Raw genomic sequence first — 21,698 nt, 5'->3', positions numbered from 1 at the left:
GTTCCAAATCTATTCATTAGTACTTAATTACATTAGTACTTAAACACTACTACAAATCCTGGGCACTTGCAAGAGCTCACTCTGATAACAGAATTACCAGAAAATGACTTGAAGCCTTGGTTAACTGCTGTCACAGCCCTAAGTCAACTCTCTCAATGGGAGCGTGACCAATGAGAAAAAGGGAAATGTATGCTAGAGAGACCTGAGCCTTATGGGGCACCATTTCCCCTTAATATTGTGATGTTCCATACATGTAGTCAAATATCAGCTCCAAGCTTGAAGCTTCATCTAGGCATATGTTATTCTCGGACATTATAGTGCCAACCTCAAGTTCATTATGGATGTGGGGCAGGAACAACAGACACTATACCAGATGGGTCTGCTGGCTGTCCTCTCTTCTTCCTTGTGTTTGGAAAGAAAACAAATTCAAGCTAATTTTATATCATCATAAGACTGTTGGTTGCGGGGGGCAGTGTAAGCCTCAGCCAACTTGTATTCATCCCCGCCAATGTCTAATATACTCCCATATTTTTCTTCCCTGATTCCTAATAATTCATCAACCAAGATGAAAGCCTGTTCCTTTGTTACCCCTTCTGAAATGTCCATTCCCATTCTCATTAGTACTATACCTTAGGCTTTATTTTGCTCAGCCCTACCCTTTTAATATGGTTTACAAGATCCCATTCTAGTGATAATAAATTTTCTGTCATCCTAACTGACCAACTGCAAACTGGTCTCGTTGAAGCAGCAAGATGTTCTGGGGGAAGAGAGAAGAGGCAGTCTAGCTCAGGTGAATAAAACTATTAACACTACATTGACCACTACCTTCTCTCAGACCATGATGGAGATAACCCAGGGCCTGGAGCCCAAGAACCCTGACCACTGGCTCCTGAATCCCTTAAAGGGAGCAATCCCTATGAAAATGAAGCCAGTCACATTTGCCAAATCACTGTCCAGATCCTACTGATAGCGAGGTAATTTCAACAGTCCTAGGAAGAGACAAGCCTCCTAATTCTCTGATTCCAGTCTCATAGTCACCATCAATGGAAGCACCCCTTGTGGAGATGTGACTTGGCAACTTTCTCTGCAGATGCTTTAGGTACTCTCAGAACCTTGAAAATAAAGTTCTCACTATTAAAGTCTTTGGCACTTTATCATTGGAAATATCATTAAGAAAATGCATTATCATCTGTTATGCTGTTGCATCCTAGGAATTATGGGGACCTTCTATCTGCCTTGCAGCTGAAATCTCATTTCTGTCCTCCCCCATTAGTATGTAAATTCCTAGATATTGGGCTTTGCTTCAATAAGATAAATACTTAATAAATAAGTTTTAATTCATTCATCTTAAACCTTTTCTTTCATGTTTTTGTATTCAATAAAACCTGGTCTCCTCCATATGATACCGTGACCTTTGCTTTATCTTTGATACTGAATGCTTCTTCTCAAGTACCAACACACTTCAGGACCAACATACTTCTTGTTCATCTCTTAGTGCAAAACCCCTCTTTTTCTGTTATTCAGCAACTCTCTCTCTTTGAAGTGTATTATGACTAGATGCTTTTTGGATTCATCTATAACTCCAGAGGTCATTTCCTTCTCTCCTCTTGAAGTTTGGTGCCAGTCATACTGTTGTGCCCCCCATGCCTCAAAACTCAATGTCATCCCCTTTCTCTCCCTTTTTGTCATAGGCTCCAAAAAGAAGGTGGGCTCTCCTCCATGCCATGGCCAACTCTACTTGTGCCTTCTATCCTGTAACTTCTCCTTTCCTCCAGCAGCTTGTACCTTCCATCAATTTCCTTTCTCTCTTCTTCGATCTCTATTGGTTCCAGTTCTCTATAAATATGGCCTGGAATTCTCTATCCTTGAAAATTGTTCTCTTGATCTTTAGTCCCTTCAAGCTATGGTTCTCTAACTCTTCTTCCTTTCATAGCTAACTATCTAGGAAAAAAAAAATATCAACACATGGACGAAAGAACAACAGCTATTAGGAGGGTGGAGAAGAATTCTTATTAAACAATAACTGCTAGGAAAAGCAGAAAGCAGTTTGGTAGAAAAGAAGTTTAGACCAGTATCTTATATATTATAATAAGCTCCAGATGAATAGAACGTGATTTTAAAGGTCATACATGAAAAATTAGAGAAGATAGAGATACCTTTAAGCTCTGTGGTTGGGAACGGGGGAGGTGATCATCAAAAAAGGGATAAAAAGTATTACAAAAGATATGACTATTAAAATTACAGAAATCTTCATGTTGCCATCTTAACTGGAAGTGCTTACTTAGAAAAAAATTAAAAAGCCTAAGTTAAAACCTAAAAAATTAAAAACAAAATCAATTTAATCAGAACTATCATGTGGAAAAACATTTATGCATTAAATACTGTTAAAAATACAGTGCCCTATATTTTAATATATTTAACATGTATTGGATTATTTGCCATCCAGGGGAGAGCATGGGAAGAAGGAGGTGAAAATCTGGAACACAAGGTTTTGCAAGGGTCAATGTTGAAAAATTACCCATGCATATGTTTAATAAAAAAAATAATAAATATATATAATGCCCAAGATGAATAGGCAACTGTAGAGGTCTGGAACTCTGGAGAAGTATCCTTGAAACAAGGTGTTAATTCAGTGGAATTGATGAAATGATGGTTTTTTTAGTTCACATAAATACTTAATACTTAGTATGGTGATGTAATGGTTCTCTAGTTCACACATATTCAGTATGCTGTAATGATGTAATTGTACTAATTTATATAAGGACTAAGAAGGATTGGAAATGAGACATTCTATCTTTGATCAGCCTTGTGGTGGCTCTCCTGCTTTCATCACTAAGACCAAAGATTCAGGCTGATCCAGGAACCTCCAGAAAGCTAACCTGAATATTATAGGTGATTGACAAAAATAATTAACAGAGATAGCTGAGATTCTGAATGAAGGGGGAGGGAAACTGTTCCCTTTACTGAAGCTGTGTTCTCTTTAAGATTATCACTAAATTGTGTTCCCTTTAAAATTAAATTGTGTCACTTTTTTTATCTGAGATCAGGATCTCCCAGGCTCCAAGGAGTCTAGAGTTAGGGCCCATCTTGATGAGAGAAGCAACATTATTCAGAAGCAAATCAACTCCCATTGATCTTTTTGAAATCCTAAATTCTTATTCAACTGAGAAATCCTGGTCTGATCAGCTCAGGCTGTCCCAACTCCCACCAAGATGCTCATATAACAGGTTCCCTTAAACTCACTTCTTGCAGAGGGCCAAGCAATTTGCTAGGACCCTGCCCGATGAGCATTCTCAGCTTAAGATTCCATTTCCCTAATAGGGCTCTGACACTATAGAAGTCAGTCTCTTAGCAAGCTTGTTTCTATCCAACAATAAACTTTCATTTTGCAATTAATAATTTGGGAATAAGTGAATTCTTTCACTTTAAACCTGCGGCCAATTAAAAGGGTTTTTTTTTTTTAACAACTCTTTTATTGCCACTAACTTCATCATCACCGGGAATTGAGGGGATACAAACTTCATCATAAACATTTTTTGTTTTATGGACCCCTTTGGTGAAACCTATGAATTCCTTCTCAGAATAATGTTTTTAAAGGCATAAAAGAAAACATACAAGATTATGATGGAAACCAATCATAGAATTATCAAGATAATTTTTTAAAAAAAGTTCACGGAAGTTAGCCCGTCATTCACTCCACCCAATGTCTAAACACTTTGACATGTGTACCCTTGGTTGATCTGATATTGTGGCCTAGCCTCCCTTCCCTTTCTAGGTTAAAAATCTAGGTTCCACCTTCAATAATGTTCAACATGGATTTGAGATTCAGCATCCACTGGACTCTGCATAAACCAGCTTCTGGGTCCTCAAACTTATCACTTCAAATGAGACCCTTAAGACAATAAAATTCTATTCCCAATTTTAGCAGGAAGTAATTTCAGAAGAAAGAGACCTCCATTTAACATCCCAAAAGATTTTGGGTCCCATTTGTTTGAGGAGGGAAATGAGGATAGAGAAAAAGACCCCCAGATCCTCAATTTGGGCAAGTCTTGAAAACTACTGCCTGAAGCAAGCAAGATAGCATTATCTCTGGGCCTTGAGTGATTTTTTTTTGTTCTTTGTGGAATATTTTGCATTGATAAAATCAACAAAACCTTACAATCACTGTATCTGATTAGAAAGTCAAGTTATGATGTCAACCCTGAGGTTATAGTTGCCTCAAAAAAGACCCACTCTACTGTAATTCCCTGAATAATTTCTCTTGGAATTTACTATTATTCAATGAAGTAATTCCACACTTGCCTCACCTTAATGGCATATTCCCCTAATGGCGTTTTCCTACTTAATGACATCTTAGGCGCCTTGCTAATTGTTAAAATCCCTTTCCTTACTAAAATTCCTTATGGATTTAGCCTGTCCTTTGTAGCATAATAAAATCTTTGCCCCTTGATTTGGATGGGAAAAAAAAGTTCATGGAGTAGAGGCAGAGTCAAGATGGCAGAGCAGAGGAAGGACCATACCTGAGCTCTCTCCCAAACCCTTCCAAAAATCTTTAAATAATGACTCTAAAATTCTAGAGTGACAGAACCTACAAAAAACCAAAGTGAAACAACTCTCCAGCCCTAGACAATCTAGAAGGTTGGCAGGAAAGGTGTGTTGTATCTTGGTGAGAAAGGAATGCGGATCAGGCCCCAGGAAACCAGGAACAGGTTTTAGGGTGACAGAATCAGTGGCAGACCTCTAGGACTACTGACAGTAAAGAGATCAGGCAAAAGGTCAGAAGGAGATTTACAAAGGTCCCTTTGCTGGCACTAGGGGTAGGCTACTGCGGTATTGCTTATATTTGGATCTGGGTTGTGGTTCTGGGTTAGCTTAATCCCAATCCAAAGAAGAGCATTAGCACAGCAGAGCTTGTGGGATGCAAAGAGGTAGAGACACTGGTCACAGTTCAAATTAAAAAGAGTACTTGTGGGGGCAGCTAGGTGGTGTAGTGGATAGAGCACCAGCCCTCAAGTCAGGAGGACCTCAGTTCAAATCTAATCTCAGACACTTAACACTTCCTAGCTGTGTGACCCTGGGCAAGTCATTTAACCTCAATTGCCTCAGCAAATAATAATAATAATAAATAAAAAGCTTTAATTAAAAAAATGCAGAAAAAGAGGCAAAAGAAGAGTACTTGTGGTCTCTCATAAACCAGTGCATTATCATTAGATATCATTATCATTAGAGTAGCAAATATGCTTCTTCCTAGGTCATATCAACTTGGAAGAGCCAAAAATTTATAGACCTCTCCAGAATCACCTTTGAAAACAGTTATACAAAAGCTTGAAGCTTGAGACAGTGCCTTTTCCACTTGGGAGGCAGAGTCCTATGCTAACATAGAGCTAATAGTCAAATCGGAAAAACATGGAAAGACTTACTGCAAAGTGAAATGAGTAAAAGCATTGTACACAGTGACATAAATACTGTGTAGTGATCTACTATTTTCAGCAATACAATAATCCAAGCCAATTCTATAGGACTTAATGATGAAAGGTGCTCTCCATCTCCAGAGAAAGAACTGGTAGAGCCTGAATACAGATCAAAAATATTTTTTCTTTATTTTTCTTGGGGTTTTTTGTCTGTTTTCTTTCACAGAATGTCTTACAAGGAAATGTGTTTTGTATGATTACACATATATAATCTATGTCAAATTGCTTGCCTTCTCAATGGGGGAGAAGGATAGAAAGAATTTGAAACTCAAAATCTGAAGAAAAAAAAATGTTAAAATTGTTTTTGCATGTAATTGGGGGAAAATATTGAACAAGATTTAAAAAAAGAGAAAAAGTTCATGGAACCAGGTTAAGGACCTTCTCCAATGAAAAAACTAGAATTTTCAAAAGATTTACAAATTATAAATAAACTAATGAAAACACATTCTAAATCATAAATATTAAGAGGGATCCATATCAAAGCAACTCAGATTTCATTTCACAGCTTGTAAATTAGCAAAAATGACAAAAGATGGGATGGGTCCTGCTGGAGTGAATACTAGTGTTCTGTGAATAGAGATGTGAAGTTCTCTGACCATTTTTAAAAAAAATTACTTATTTATTTTTGATGAGGCAATTGAGGTTAAGCAACCTGCTCAGGATCATCCAGCTAATAAGTGTTAAGTATCTGAGATGGCATTTAAATTCAGGTCCTTCTGACTCCAGGACCGGTGCTCTGTCCACTGTATCTAGCTGCCCCGCTGACCATTTTGGATATCAAGTCTGAATAATGCAATAAAAGCAAAAATGCTTCCAATCCCCCATTTTAGTTCTAGAAATACTACTAGTGGAATAAGATGAGAGGGGAAATATAGGCATAAACATAGGCAAAGAGGAGACAAACACCATAATGATATGGTGGTTTTACCTAACCCCCAGAGAATCAGCAAGTTTTTATTGTTATTATTGTTTTTTAATGCAGCCTTCAGGGCTCCAAATGGTTCAAATGGAGGGATTGATTTGTGGATAAGAGTAAGACACAGCCAGCCATCTGGGTGGCTTAAGGACAACATAATCTCAAACTTGGGATTTAAGGACGCTGAACTGGAGGCTTCTGACTATCCTTGTTTCATCGCTCTCTAAGGTCCTTGCTGTTACTATTGCTGCTCTTGGCAAGAAGTCCTTATTCCTTCTTCTGATGACAGCACTCCCCCATGTGGATGACTTTGGGATCCATCTTGTTCTCCATGAAGTTAAGACCATTGGTTTGCCTTTCTCATCTCGAGATGCTTTTTCAGCTTTTCTGCCATTTAGGTCAGATTCCACTTTGTAGGATATATATTGTCATTGTTTTCATAGTGTGTAGGCTCTGCTTCACTGCTCTGGAGAGCAGCAGAATACACGTGTAAAGTCTGATGCTCAGATATATTATACATTGAAGCTTTTAATCATGCAAGGCCTTCAAGGCCTAATTCATAAACTCCTGTGTTAGATAAAGCAAGCAGTGGAAACATTTTGCAGCTAGGGACACGATGTATTTCTGCTAGCTATCATCTTTCTCCATCTTTGTTAGGACAAAGTCCCATGAGCGGATTCCCGTTCTCATCCTCAGAAACATAAAAGAAAGGAGCCCATGATAAGTCATGGTAGAAATAGTCTTCCATCTGATAGTTTTCTGGAAGATACAGTTGGTGAGTGTTGGATATTCATCAGATCCACTAGATGGGAAGAGAGTGGAGTAAAGAAAGAGAGACCAAGTATCAGCCCCTGGACTGGGGTTTTTCTTTGGAAAAGCTTACTATATGTGTGGGTTAGTGGGAGGAAAGCGAGAGATGATCTGGGCTGGGGACAGGAATAGAAAAGGCCATAGGAGTGATTTTTATTCTCACTGAAGAATCATTTAAAAGACATGACTAAAAAATACAGACCCATATACTTTATGAGTCCATAATTGGGAACAATCAGATTCTTCCTGGCTTAGACTCTCTCTCTCAAACAAATAAACTGAGACAATCACAGGATGCAAAATAAAGTGGAAATTATTAGCATTTGTATATAGCAATAACAAAATCCAGAAGGACATAATACAAAGGGAAGTCTTGTTTAAAACAACTACAAAATACACAATCTATCTAGGAGTCAATCTAACAAGGTACAATTAAGAGCTGTATAGAAAACAATTACAAAACCCTCCCCAATAAAGAACAACTTAAATAAATAATGGGAGAATTATTTAGTGCTAATGGCTAGACCATGCCAACATAATAAAAATGACACTAAATGAATTAATTTACAGAGTTAAGAATGTATAGATCAGATATCCAAGGTGATACTTTATAGAACTAAAAATATACAGAATAACATATAATGTTAAAAAGAGAACAATATTTATCTAGATGAATAAAAGATCTAGAATCTTAAGGAAGTAATAAAATGCAGAAATGGAGGAACAATAGTGCTTCTATTGTATTACGAAATAGTAATCATTGAAATTATTTGGTACCGGATAAAAATAGAAAAGTAAAGGAGTAAAATTAATTTAATAAATAATTAGAAACAATTTAACACAGTGCTCAAGAACATAGATTATTTGGAAGAAAAACTCCATACTTGAGCAAGAAATGCTGGGAAACCTAGAAAGCAGTCTGACTGAAATTAGGTTTAGACTAGTAACTTACACTGTATCCCACAGTAAACTAAAAATGAACATGCAATCTGAATGATAAAAGTCATACCACACACAAAAAAAAGAAAGAAAGAAAAGCACGAACTTAATCAAATACATCTAGAAAGTTAATATAGAATTATGCTAATAAAGTGACTAAAAGATCTACATCCTTTGACCAGATATCCTATTGCTAAGCATATGTCCCAAAGATAAAACAAAAGTCCTAATATACATCAAAATACTCACAGCAGCAATTTTTTTATAGTAACAAAGAAATGCAAGCAAAGCAGATGCTCACCAATTTTTAAACAAATTCTTCCACATGAATGTAATAGAATATTATTGTGCTATATAACATAATGAATATGAAGAATGTAGAAGTATGGGATGATTTATAAGAACTGATTCGAAGTGAAGAGGACAAAACCAGGAGAACAATAAACACAACCACCACAATGTAAATTGTAATAAACCAAACCAAACCAAACCAAAGCAAACACACTCCACTTCTGCAAGATATTCAATTATACTGACAAAGGTCGGGTTTAAAGAAGAGATGAAAAAAACATACCTTCTTCCCTTCTTTGCTGAGGTGGGAGATTTTAAGTGTGTATACAGAATATTGTTTATATTCTAAGACTTGATTGATATGTTGGTTAGTTTTGCTAGGTTGCCTTTATCCCTCTATTTGATGGTTCTTTAGGAAGGGGAAGGAGGATGGAAATATTTGGAAGTAAAAATGGCTAAAAACCAAAAAAAATTATCTGTAAAGTTTTTTAAAGATCTTTTTTTAATTATGCAAGAAGAATGGACTAAATTGTCCATAACCTTTGACTTAGCAATCCCATTACTAAGAATATGCCCAAGAAAGTTGAAGATGAATATAGAAGTTAAATATAAATATATACATGTATCTATATCTATATCTATATATCTCCAAGTATTTCAAGCGGCATTTTTTGTGGTAGCAAAGAACTGAAAACAAATTGTGTCCATCAAATGGGGAATGATTGAAAAATCTGTGGTATATGAATATAATGGAATGCTATTGTGCAGAAAGAAAAGAAAAGAAGATTTGTATGAACTGATATATAGGTACTGAATTAGGAATTAGGGATACAAAGTGAAACAAAGAGGGGAATGGAGCAAGGGGAGGGCCAGGGGAGACAACTAGGTGATAAATCACTGGACCTTGGGTCCAGTTAAGTTAAAAATGAACTTCAAAAACTTGCCAGCAAGTTGTTTAATCTCTATCCACCTTAGTTTCCTCAAATGTAAAATGGGGATAATAACACCCAATTCCCAGAGTTGTTAGGAGGATCAAATGAGATAATATGGGTAAAGTGCTTAGTACAGCACCTGACAGACTGTAGGTACTTAATAAATGTTTATTTCCTCCTTCTCCCACAAAGAACTTTATAGTCTACTGTTGTGATACGGGAGCCACCTGCCAGTGGCTGCTGGAGGTCTAACTCAGACCTGGAGAATGGATCTCTTCATGTGAGGGGATAATGATAATACAAGGAGACTGAGAGGCAGTTGCGTTGTCTGTCCTCCCTTCTCTTCCCTCTTGCCTCCAATTTATTTCATTCCCAATCCACAAGGAACATCTGCAATTCCTTCAAATGTTATGATTCACAGCTGTGAAGGCTCTTGGAGAATTGACCTGCCCCTTCACTTAGGCATGGTCCTTAATAGTCTATTAAATCCATCGTCAATAGAGAAATGGTAGCTTATGGGTGTGAATCATTACCCATGTAGTCAGATGCACTTGTGATAATAAGTATTATTTAACTTTGTGGCTCTTAAAAGTGAAGCTTGGGAAGGGGTTTGCTATTGGGAAGTAACAGTGGTACATATGTACATAATTCATTTTGAACCTAAATATTTAAAGACAAAAAAGAGAACATTTCTATGTATATAGCACAACATAAAAATAAGATTCACTAAAAAATCATGAATTTACTATTCACAGTTTATTTTTAAAAACTATATAAATACTATACATTATTTTTGAAACTATTTTCATTGTCATCTAAAATTTTCTTTTATCCTCTGCTTTGCACTTATAATATTTCCCCTCCCTTCCCACCCTGCTCTTAAAGATAGCTACATTATCCATAATATGTACGCCTATATGTATGATGTATATTGTATATGACTATGTATCTGTATGTGTGTGTACACATAAATAGGTATAATATATGTACATACACACACACATATATATATTGAGTTGAGTATTCATAATACTCAGAATGACTGAGTTGCTCAAAGTTCTTCTTAACCAATATTGCTATTACTGTGTTTAACTTTTTTTTGTCCTGCTCATTTTACTTTTCATTATTTCATTCAAGTCTTTCCATGTATTTCTAAAACAATGAGTTCAACATTTCTTATAGCGTTGTAGTATACCATCATGATCATATACTACAACTTGTTTAGCCATTCCCCAACTGATGGGCAACCCCACAATTTCCAGTTTTTTGTCACCACTGACCTATATGTAAAGCATCAGTAAAACAAAGTCAACTACTTCTATCAAATTCCTGTAACTGGGAATTCTAGTATCTCGAGCAAATTCAGTTGGCGGTGGGTTTGGAAGGCAGAAAAGAATACACATAGAATATCTTGAACCCTTTGGTCCCCTGTGTTGGAGAGGTCCAGACTATGCAAGATTAGGATGGTCTGCCCCAAACAGGTACAATTACTCTAATGCCACTGGGGAAAGTTGGTTTGGAGAGAGACCTGATGATACAACCCTCAGAAGAGAGCTCAGGCCAGGGATGCTGACATGGTAACAGGGTACATCTTCTCCCTAAAGAGGTCCTTGGCACCTTTCATTTATTTATTTATTTTTGGTTGAGGCAATTGGGGTTAAGTGACTTGACCAGGGTCACACAGCCAGGAAATGTTAAGTGTCTGTTAAGTGTCTGAGATCAGATTTGAACTCAGGTCATCCTGACTTTAGGCTGGTGCTAGGTACTGCGCCACCTAGCTACTTCTGGTCCTTGGCACCTTTAAGCCTTCTGTTGGCCAAGTGCCACTGAGTCAGTCATAACTGACACAGAAAGAAATTCAGTGCTTACCATCCACTTCAGGGCCCACAGATTAAAGCACAGATTACTTTCCAACCAATGTTTTTGCCCTAAGCCTGAATTCCCATGACTCTCTGCTATTTATAGCTCCAGTCATTTATATTTCTTGACTTTACCTCCTTAATTCCTTTTACAAAGTAATTCTCATTTCCTCCACTCCAATGAACAGTTTTCTCCAGTCATCTGTAATTTCAACTGCTTCATCAGATGGTCTTTTCTCAGTCTTTATCCTTCTCATCCTTTCTGATAACTTCTGATACTGTTGACCACTTCACTGTGAAATGGCTTGTGTTCTATTTTTGCTTTTTCCTGTGTGACTACTCTCTGGTTCATTGGCTTGTTGTCTAGCACCCTTGCAATAAGCATGTGTTTTTTTTTCTCTATTGACCTCATCTGTCTTGATGTGGTCAAGATCCAGTTCTAAACAAATAAACCCCAAATCTAAATGTCCAGCTGTAATCTCTCTTGAAGGTTGTGTCACCAACTTTCTCTTGGATCTCCATCTAGATGATTTATAATCAACTCACATTAAACATGGCACAACATCAAATCTCATTTTCTGCTCCTCCTTATTCTAAAACTTTCTATTTCTATTGAAGAACCACTATACTTCCAGCGATTCAGGTTTGTAACACTGGAGATAGTCTTAGACTCATCTCTTTCCTTCCATCCTTATATCCAATCATCTGATGATTCTAATCCCACAATATCTCACAACTATCCCCTTTTCTCCAGACACATGCTAATACTCGAAATCAGGCCCACATCACTTCTCTGTGGAGTACTGCAACAGCCCCTTATGTCTTCCTGCTTTTGGTCTCTCCTCACCCTAAGCATTCCTTATCCTAATCATTCCTAGTTGCCAAGGTAATTTCCCTAAGGTGCAGGTCTCATGTCATTCCCTATTTCAAAAATTTTCAGTGCATTTGGATAAATAGGGAAGCTGGCTGTTGGGAAACAACAAAAACAACAATAAACGTATATATATTTACAGATGAAAGTATGATCAAAAGCTATTCTCCAATAAATGTGTCAAAGGATGTGAACAAACAATTCTCAAAAAACTGCAAACTTTTAACAACTGTATGGAAGAATTCTCTAAACCATTAATAATAAGAGAACCAGTAATAATTAGAGAACTACAAATCAAAACATCTCTGAAGTTTTATCTCACTGGTTGCAAACTGGCAAAAGTGGCAAAAGAGGGGAAATATGTGGTTGAGGGTTGTGGGAAGACAAGGCACACTAGTGTACTGTTAGTAGAGCTGTGGATCAATATGACCATTTTGGAAAGAAACTTGTAATCACCAATTGAAGTGTCTAACATGTTCATATCCTCTGATTCAGAGATTGCTTATACAGCAAGGGGGAAGGAGAAAAGAAAACAAGCACTTATTAAGCATCTACTATGTGCCAGAAACTGTACTAAGTGTTTTACAGGAGGCCATCAAAAAGAAGAAAATCTCCAATATATACAAAAAGATTTATAACAGTGCTTTTGGTGAAAGAAAAGTAGATGTCTATTGATTGGGGAATAGCTAAACAAATTGTGGTACATGAATGTACTGAGATATTACTGAAGGAAATTATAAATATGAGGAATACAAAGTGATTCTCATCCCCTCCACTCCAATGAACAGTTTTTTCCAAAGTCATCAGTAATTTCAACTGCTTCATTGGATGGTCTTTTCTCAGTCTTTATCCTCCTCATCCATTCTGGTAGCTTCTGATAGTGTTGACCACTTCACTGTGAAATGGCTGTGTTCTATTTTTGCTTTTTCCTGTGTGACCACCCTCTGGTTCATTGACTCGTTGTCTAGCACCCTTGCAATTAAAAGGGAAAATTACAAACAGCAAGGATGACTCCAAAGAAGAGATATGAGAGGATGTTTTCATTCACTCTTTTCCACAGTCTAGAAGCCCATAGGGATGGTATATCACATAAATTTTCAGACTTTGACAGTAGCTGATTTGTTGATTCCTCCCCCCCCCCTTTTTTTTTTTTTTTTTTTTTGCTTTAAAAAGATTATTTGTTACATGGGATACTTCTCTAGGGAGGTGGAAAGGGAGGGAAAGAGGAGGAAATTTTGATGGGAAAAAAAGCTATCAGGGGACAGCTAGATGGTGTAATAAGTACAGCACCAGCCCTGAAGTTAGGAAGAACTGAGTTCAAATCCGATTTCAGATACTTAACACTTCCTAGCAAATCACTTAACCCCAATGCTTCAACAACAAAAAGATATCAGGAAGAATTGATTTAAAAAATCTTTCATTGTGATTACTAAGCTACCAGGTTACCGATCATGTTAAGACTATAGAGAACATGGGGCAGCTAGGTGGTGCAGTGGATAGAGCACCAGCCTGAAGTCAGAAGGACTTGAGTTCAAATCTGACTCAGATTCAGACACTTAACACTTCCTAGCTATGTGACCCTGGGCAAGTCATTTAACTCCAGTTGTCTTGGGGGAAAAAAGTACTATAGAGAATAGGAAGTATACTGCAGGATTTAAAAGAGGCAAATGCTGTCCAGGTTTTCAAAACTAAGAAGAGGATGTAATTTGCAAACCACTGACCATGGAGCTTGATTTCATTCAAGGTAAACATCTAGAAAAGGGAGCCATAATCAATCACAAGGAGCTATCATAGCTGAGGATGGCCAGGCCAGTATCACACTTATTTAAACAAGGTAATTACAATAGACAAGGTAATGCTCTTTACATTTGACTAAATATTTCATGTTAGCCTGAAGGACAAGGTGGAATGAGGTGAATTAGACAATGGCACAAGACATTCAGAAGTTGGTGAATGGTCAAATCCAAAGAGTAGTCATTAAATCACTATTTAATGGCATCTTAGAAGGAGGCTCTCAAATGCAAAAATCTATTCTTAATGAATTGCCATTTTAAACATTTATATTAAGGATTAGGATAAAGGCAAGATGGCATTTTATCAAATGTGTAGATGAAAAGAAGTTAAAATATTATATGACAGTATCTAACAAGGTCTCAACATGTAAAAGTGCAGGACTGACTAAATTAAATATAACACAAATAAATAAAAGAATTGCAACCAAATTTTAAAAAAATCCAACTCACAAGTACAAGATGAAAGAAGTATTACAATATTTCATGTCCTATGAAAATGTTATGAGAGTTTTAATAGGTTGCAAATTAATTAGTCATGACAGTTAAAAGAGCTGATATTAATTGGAAACACAGTAGGTGTCATCAATTATTATCACTAATTGGGAACATAATAGGTAACATACATGCAATGGAATATTACTGTGCTATACAAAACAATATTAAGAATTCTGAGAATTATGGGGAGACTTATATGAATGAATACAGGAAGTAATATGCAGAACCAAGGGGGAAAAACATACAACTGAAACTAGGTAAATGGAGACAACAATAAAAATAAACTGGTAAGCTTGGTTGTGAAGAAGAAATGAGCAAATATACCTCCCTTTCCTTTACTGGAGAGATAGAAGATGGGGTATAAAATGTTGAATATGTTGCCAGACACAGCATATTGGTTGTTTTTTTTCCTGAACTGTTTTTTCTTTTTAAATATTTGTCACAGGGGGAGAGTTTGATGGGTAAGGAGGAAAATAGGCATATATATATGGAAATGAATGTGGTATCAAAATAAAATATCAATAAAAAAGTCGATAGTCCTTATTAAGAGGGGAAGCATATCTAGGGCTACAGGTGATAGTCTGTCTCTATGTATTCCTGGCCAGATCATATTTGAAATGCTACATTTAATTCTGGGCACAATATTTGAGAAAAGACATTAATAAGTTAGAGACATGGGTGACCACTTAGGAAAAAACATTAAGATCATAGACAGAAATGGAAAGAAATGGACATGTTTAGTTTGAAGAAGAGAACACTTCAGTACTGTGCAAAAGCTGTCTTCAAATATGTGAAGGGCTTTTGTATGAGAAAATTAATTTGCTTGGCTCCAAAAGGCACAACAAGGATCAAATAGACATTGAACTTGGGCTTGAAATGAGGAAAAGCTTGTTACCCCCCCCAAAAAAAGAGTTATCTATCCCAAAATATAATGTTCTACTCCAGAAGATAAAGGGTTCCCTTCGAGCAAAGGCAGGATGACTAGATCATGCCTTGGTACTAAGGATATATGGATTGGGGTAGAGGAACGTGCATCATAGCTCATGTCCAAGCTAACTATCCTTCCCTGAGTGTTGTACAACTGGGTTGCAACCCCATATGAGGAACTCAACTTCAGTTGAGTAACTGAATGTAATAGCTGTGAAACTATGATTTATTATCAGTAAATATTTGGTTTGTATACCCATTTTATATACCTATATATGTAATCTAGGGTTACATGAAAATTTCTCAGGGCAAAAAGTTTAAGAAGCCCTGTTGTAGACTACATTTCCAAGACCAGCTTCTCAGGAGAGAGAATATTGGATTGGAAGCTAGTAGAACTTAGTTCTTGTCCTGGTTCTATCTTTGGCTTGTGTGATTTAAAGAAAGTCCCATTTTCCAGGTTTCCATTTCATAATGATCATAGATTTTAGAACTTAAGAGAGTTTTCTCTATTATCTAACAATTAAACTGCAACATGAGGCCAGAAAGTTAAGCGATTTTTTCCCCAAAATGGTATTCAAAATCAAGGCTTCTGATAACAAATGCATTGCTTTTCCCATCGACTCCCAAGAAGAAGGCATTTCTCACTGCTCTTCAACCTTCCCAGCCCCATCTATCCAGCAGTCCTACCGCCCAATGACACAGACCACCAGAATAGCCATACCACATTGGTGTCTCTTTCCAAGGTAGGCTCCAAGCTCAGTTCTCGGGGACCAAAACAGTCTAAACGGATCAGGGCCCGGCATCGGTAATGGCAAGTAAACTTGCAATCTGGGGAGAAGAGGGAAAAATAGTGAATTTCCATTTGTTTTTCATCTCCCTAAACCCATTGTCCCAGACCAGTAATTTTCACATGGCTCTTTAGGTCCCCCTGGTGGACTTCCTGGGAAGAGCACATCCTCCCACAAAAGGGTGCTGAAAGGAAAAAAGCTGCCTAAAATGGGGCCCACAATGTACTGGGGAGCAATGTCCTCATCTTGTGGGGATCGAAGTCTCCAGCGTCCAGCCGCCCCTCCAGCCCTTCCCAGCCTCCCCACCCCCTTCTGTACTCTCCTAACGGGGTTACACTTTAACTAAGGCAGAGAAAGAAGGTTGCTATGTGGATTTAGCTATATATTAATACATTCACATGCCATAGTAAAACTTTAACACTGCAGGGTAGGGAAAGGCTACTGATACATTTACACATATAAAGATACACACACAAGGAAGTTGTATCCCAGTAAGAGACATTCACACACCACTGATGTATATTATGCTTTGTCATAAGCTAACTTGGAAATATATTGATACATTCATACTGATAAAAACTGATACACGGGCACCCTGATACATTCATAAGCCACCAAGGTACATGGAAATTTTCATAAGCTACATGTTAGTTATATTAGTGCCTTCATGCACAGATATATGTCTTTACTCACAGTCCTCAACTATGCTAATTTTTTTTAACAAATTAAATCTACTTTGAAACTTCATTGATACATTCAAACTTTAAACTTCATAGGAAACTCAGAAATTTGCACATCATTGTTACAGGATCATATTTTGCATGAACATATTATACAAACAGGAGTGTTGGGTTGGGAAAATTCATCTCGAGTTCAAATCTAGCCTCAGACACTTACCAAAGTGACCCTGGGCAAGTCACTTAATCCTGTCTGCCTCAGTTTCCTCATCTATAAAATGAGCTAGAAAAGGAAATGGCAAACTGTCTTTGACAAGAAAACCCCAAATAGGGTCACATAGTTGGTAATGACAGAAACAACTGAATAAAACCATAACATTGTATATAAGTACATCCCGAGATTCTGACACATGTTACATTTATACATAATATACTGTTGCACACAAAATTATATACATACTATATATGTATATATATTATATATATACACACACATACATATACATATTCATATATCTTAATACTGTCTAGTATATTTTGTGAGGATAATGTATACTTTGATACTTTGATCTGGCCCCTGTATGTAACTTTCTGCGTTGATAAAGGCTCATCTTTCCCTGTGATTCTAGTCTCCTCCCAACTCCCAAAATAGATAAGAGGATCTACTCAATGGATTGGAAATCTTCCTCTGGAACTATTAGAATCTCAGCGGTACCAAGGATTGTACCACTATTAATCCACATTCTTGTTTCAAAACTAGTCCATCTCTTTTTATATCTAAATGGCCACTTATTATACCCAAGATATTGCTATCAATGTACTGCTCAGTATGATATTTTAGGGATTATGATGTTTCAGGTTTCACTCATCATCAGGAAAATACTGAAGATATATCAGGTTCAAAAGATAAGTTTGCTGTTACCCAAATAATGCAACATTTCCCCAGTGTGATCAAACTAAATGAATGCTCTTGCTCAATTTAACTTGAGCATCTGCCAAAAACATACCAGCAGCATCTGTCCAAGATCTAACTAGAGAGACAGACAGACTTATTACAAAAACTTCCTGCCAGTCAGAGGTATCTGCAAGCATCATGAAATAGCACCTCTATGGTCTGGGAACTTCTGGGAATGCCTGAGACCTCTTTGAGGGAGTCCAGAGGTTAAAACTACTTTCATTATAATACAAAGCCATTTCAATTCCTAATATGGTAAAGAACAATAGATGTAACCCATTCAACTGAAGCTCTTGGCCAGAAGTGAGGGAAGAATCATTAATTTTTGAGAAGTAAAGAGGTTCTGAGACCAAAAAGTTTGAGAAAGGCTGCTGAAAATGCATAGAGTTGGATTTGGAGTCAAGAAAACCTGAGTTCCAAATTTATAAGAATATAAGCCATTCCTCAGGCTGATCAAGGATATGAACAAACAATTTTCAGATGAAGAAATTCAAAATCACTTCTAGTCACATGAAAAAATGCTCTAGAGCATTATTGATTAGAGAAATGCAAGTTAAGACAACTCTGAGGTACTATTTCATATTTCACAGATCAGCTAAAATGACAGGAAAAGATAATGATAAATGCTGGGAGAGGATATGGGAAAACTGGAATTAAGGCCTTGTTGGTGGAGTTGTGAATTGATCCAACCATTCTGGAGAGCAATTTAGAGCTACGCCCAAAGAACTATAAAACTGTGCATACCCTTTGCCTTTGATCTAGCAGTGTCTCTACTGGGTCTGTATCCCATAAAGATCACAAAAAAGGGTAAAAGGACCCATATGTGCAAAAAATGTATAAACATTTTTTATTTTTGTACTGGCAAGGAACTGGAAATTGAGTGGATGCTCATCAGTTGGGGAATGGCTAAGTTATGGTATATGAATGTTATGGAATATTATTGTTTTGTAAGAGATGATGGGCAGGCTGATTTCAGAAAATCCTGGAAAGACTTACATGAACTGATTCTAAGTAAAGTGAGCAGAACCAAGAAAACATTGTGCACAGAAACTACAAGATTATGTGATAATCAGTTGTGAGAAACATGGCTCTTTTCAACAATGAGGTGATTCAAGACAATTCCAATAGACTTGTGATAGACAGTGCCATTTGTATCTATGGAGACACTGAATGTGGATCAAAGCATAGTATTTTCACCCTTCTTGTTTTGTTTGATTTTTTTCTTGTTTTTTCCCTTTTGATTTGATTTTTCTTGCACAACATTACAAATATAGAAATGTTTAGAAAAATTGCATGTTTAATCTATACTGGATTGCTTGCCGTATTGGGAAGGGGAAAGGGAGAAAAATTTGGAACATAAGGTTTTATAAAGGTGATTGTTAAAAACTTATCTTTACATGTGTTTGGAAAAATAAAATATGATTTTAAAAAAGACTTGAGTTCACACTCCAACTTTGCCACTTAAGGCCATATGACCATGGACACTCAGATGCTTAACTTGTGTCTAAGTTTCCATATCTGTACAATGAGAAAAACAATACCTGTACTAACCCACCTCCCAGGAAATCAAATTTGATCATATTCAAAAAGAACTGTGCAGGCTTTAAAATGCTATGTGAATGTCAGCCATAAAAAGGTGATGGTAAGATTATAGAATGTAATCTCCTTGAGGCCAGGGATGGTTTCATTTTTGTCTTTGTATTTTCAGCACTTAGTGTAATGTCTAAGATACAGTAGAATTTTTAAAAATCTTTTTTTTTCTTTTTCCCTTTAATAAATGATTGCAGATAATGTCATAGTCTGGACAATGTGTTTATCCAAGTGCTTTGGGTCTAAGTGCTCACAGTTAGTGAGACCTCTTTTATCTTATTATAGACTTCACAGAAGCAGCTTTTTAAAAAATTGTTTTCAGCATGGCCAATATCATAGACAAATAAATTTGTTTTTTTAAATAACTTTTTATTGACAGAACCCATGCCAGGGTAATTTTTTACATTATCCCTTGCACTCACTTCTGTTCCGATTTTTCCCCTCCCTCCCTCCACCCCCTCCCCCAGATGGCAAGCAGTCCTTTACATGTTAAATAGGTTCCAGTATATCCTAGATACAATATATGTGTGCAGAACCGAACAGTTCTCTTGTTGCACAGGGAGAATTGAATTCAGAAGGTATAAATAACCCGGCAAGAAAAACAAAAATGCAAGCAGTGTATGTTCATTTCCCAATGTTTCTTCTTTGGGTGTAGCTGCTTCTGTCCATCCTTGATCAATTGAAATTGAATTAGCTCTCTTTATCGAGGAGATCCACTTCCATCAGAACATATCCTCAAACAGTATCGTTGTTGAAGTGTATAATGATCTCCTGGTTCTGCTCATTTCACTCAGCATCAGTTCATGTAAGTCTTGCCAGTCCTCTCTGTATTCATCCTGCTGGTCATTTCTTACAGAACAATAATATTACATAATGTTCATATACCACAATTTACCCAACCATTCTCCAATTGATGGGCATCCATTCATTTTCCAGCTTCTAGTCACTATAAACAGGGCTGCCACAAACATGACAGATGAACAATTTGGAGAACATGTACATAAACAGAAAATTTCTTCTTTTAGATCCCACACATAACATCTTTCATAACACTGACACATATCTTAAGTTATGTATCAACCCTTCAGGACGCTATGTAGTAGGAAACTGAGCATTATTAATGTCACAGTCCTATTTATCATACACCCCCCCCCCCCGACACACACACAGGAGACACCTTTCACTAGACCCTTTCATATTGCATTTAAAAAACCAAACAAACAAAGATGATTCAGACCGGTTCCTATGATCTTGTGATGATGAAAGTCATCTACATCCAGAGAGAGGACTATGGGAACAGAGTGTGGTTCACAACACAGCATTTTCACTTTTTGTTGTTTGCTCACATTTTATTTTCTTTCTCACTTTTTTCCCTTTTTGATCTGATTTTTCTTGTGCACCAAGATAATTTTATAAATATGTATGCACATATTGGATTTCACATATATTTTTTACCATGTTTAACATATACTGGATTACTTGCCATCTAGGGGAAGGGAAGGAAAATGGGAGCACAAGATTTTGCAAGGATTGATGTTAAAAGTTATTTATGTGTATTTTTTGAAAATAAAAAAGTTTAATAAAAAAAATCCACCCATATAGAAACTGTAGGAATTTAAAGCCTCTTAAGCCAGTTGTATGACCAAAAACCTCATACAACTATAATATTCTATAGAAAATCACTTACCTACAAAAGCCTGCCTGTCTGTGTTTCATGTTTTCTTTATGACACTGGCAATCCAAGAATAGGCCACTTTTTAAAATTATAGCTTTTTATTTACAGATTATATGCATGGGTAATTTTACAGCACTGACAATTGCCAAACCTTTTGTCCCGATTTTTCCCCTCCTTCCCCTGGAGTGCCCAGGCAAGAGAAAAACAGGGCAGCCAAAATAATGAGGTTTTAAGAGTGTGCTTTTCCACTTCACCCCCATCCCCTCCCCCCATGGCAGGTTGACCAATACATGTTAAATATGTTAAAGTATAAATTAAATACAATATAAGTATACATATCCAAACAGTTATTTTGCTGTACAAAAAGAGTCGGACTTTGAAATAGTGTACTATTAGCCTGTGAAGGAAATTAAAAAGGCAGGCAGACAAAAATAGAGGGATTGGGAATTCTATGTAGTGGTTCATAGTTATCTCCCGTAGTTCTTTCACTGGGTGTAGCTGGTTCAATTCATTACTGCTAATACACCACTTTTTAATAAAAATAGTATAAGAAGAAAGTATGCATCTTGCTCACTAGTTGCTGATGGCATTTTGATCTCTTTTTTGGGGAAGGGGGAAGATAAGGAGAAAATCATTTAATCTTTTTGATCTTTTTGAAATCTTCCCTCTTTGAGATATCTTGAAAAAGCAATCCTAAGTGCATTTATAA

General features: G+C 36.7%; 1 protein-coding gene across 1 annotated transcript in view; it reads right to left on the bottom strand.

Annotated features, from left to right (window-relative positions):
- The window catches only part of RASSF1 (Ras association domain family member 1), a 40,131-nt gene that overhangs the window by 13,820 nt on the left and 4,613 nt on the right, over positions 1–21,698 (bottom strand). The window contains exon 2 of the mRNA XM_051985886.1: positions 16,026–16,132. Coding sequence (XP_051841846.1) covers positions 16,026–16,132 — 107 coding nt within the window. The remainder of the gene's footprint in view (positions 1–16,025; positions 16,133–21,698) is intronic.

Source organism: Antechinus flavipes, chromosome 1 (assembly GCF_016432865.1).
Source record: "Antechinus flavipes isolate AdamAnt ecotype Samford, QLD, Australia chromosome 1, AdamAnt_v2, whole genome shotgun sequence".
Taxonomy (NCBI): domain Eukaryota; kingdom Metazoa; phylum Chordata; class Mammalia; order Dasyuromorphia; family Dasyuridae; genus Antechinus; species Antechinus flavipes.
This window is presented reverse-complemented; position numbering and strand designations above follow the sequence as displayed.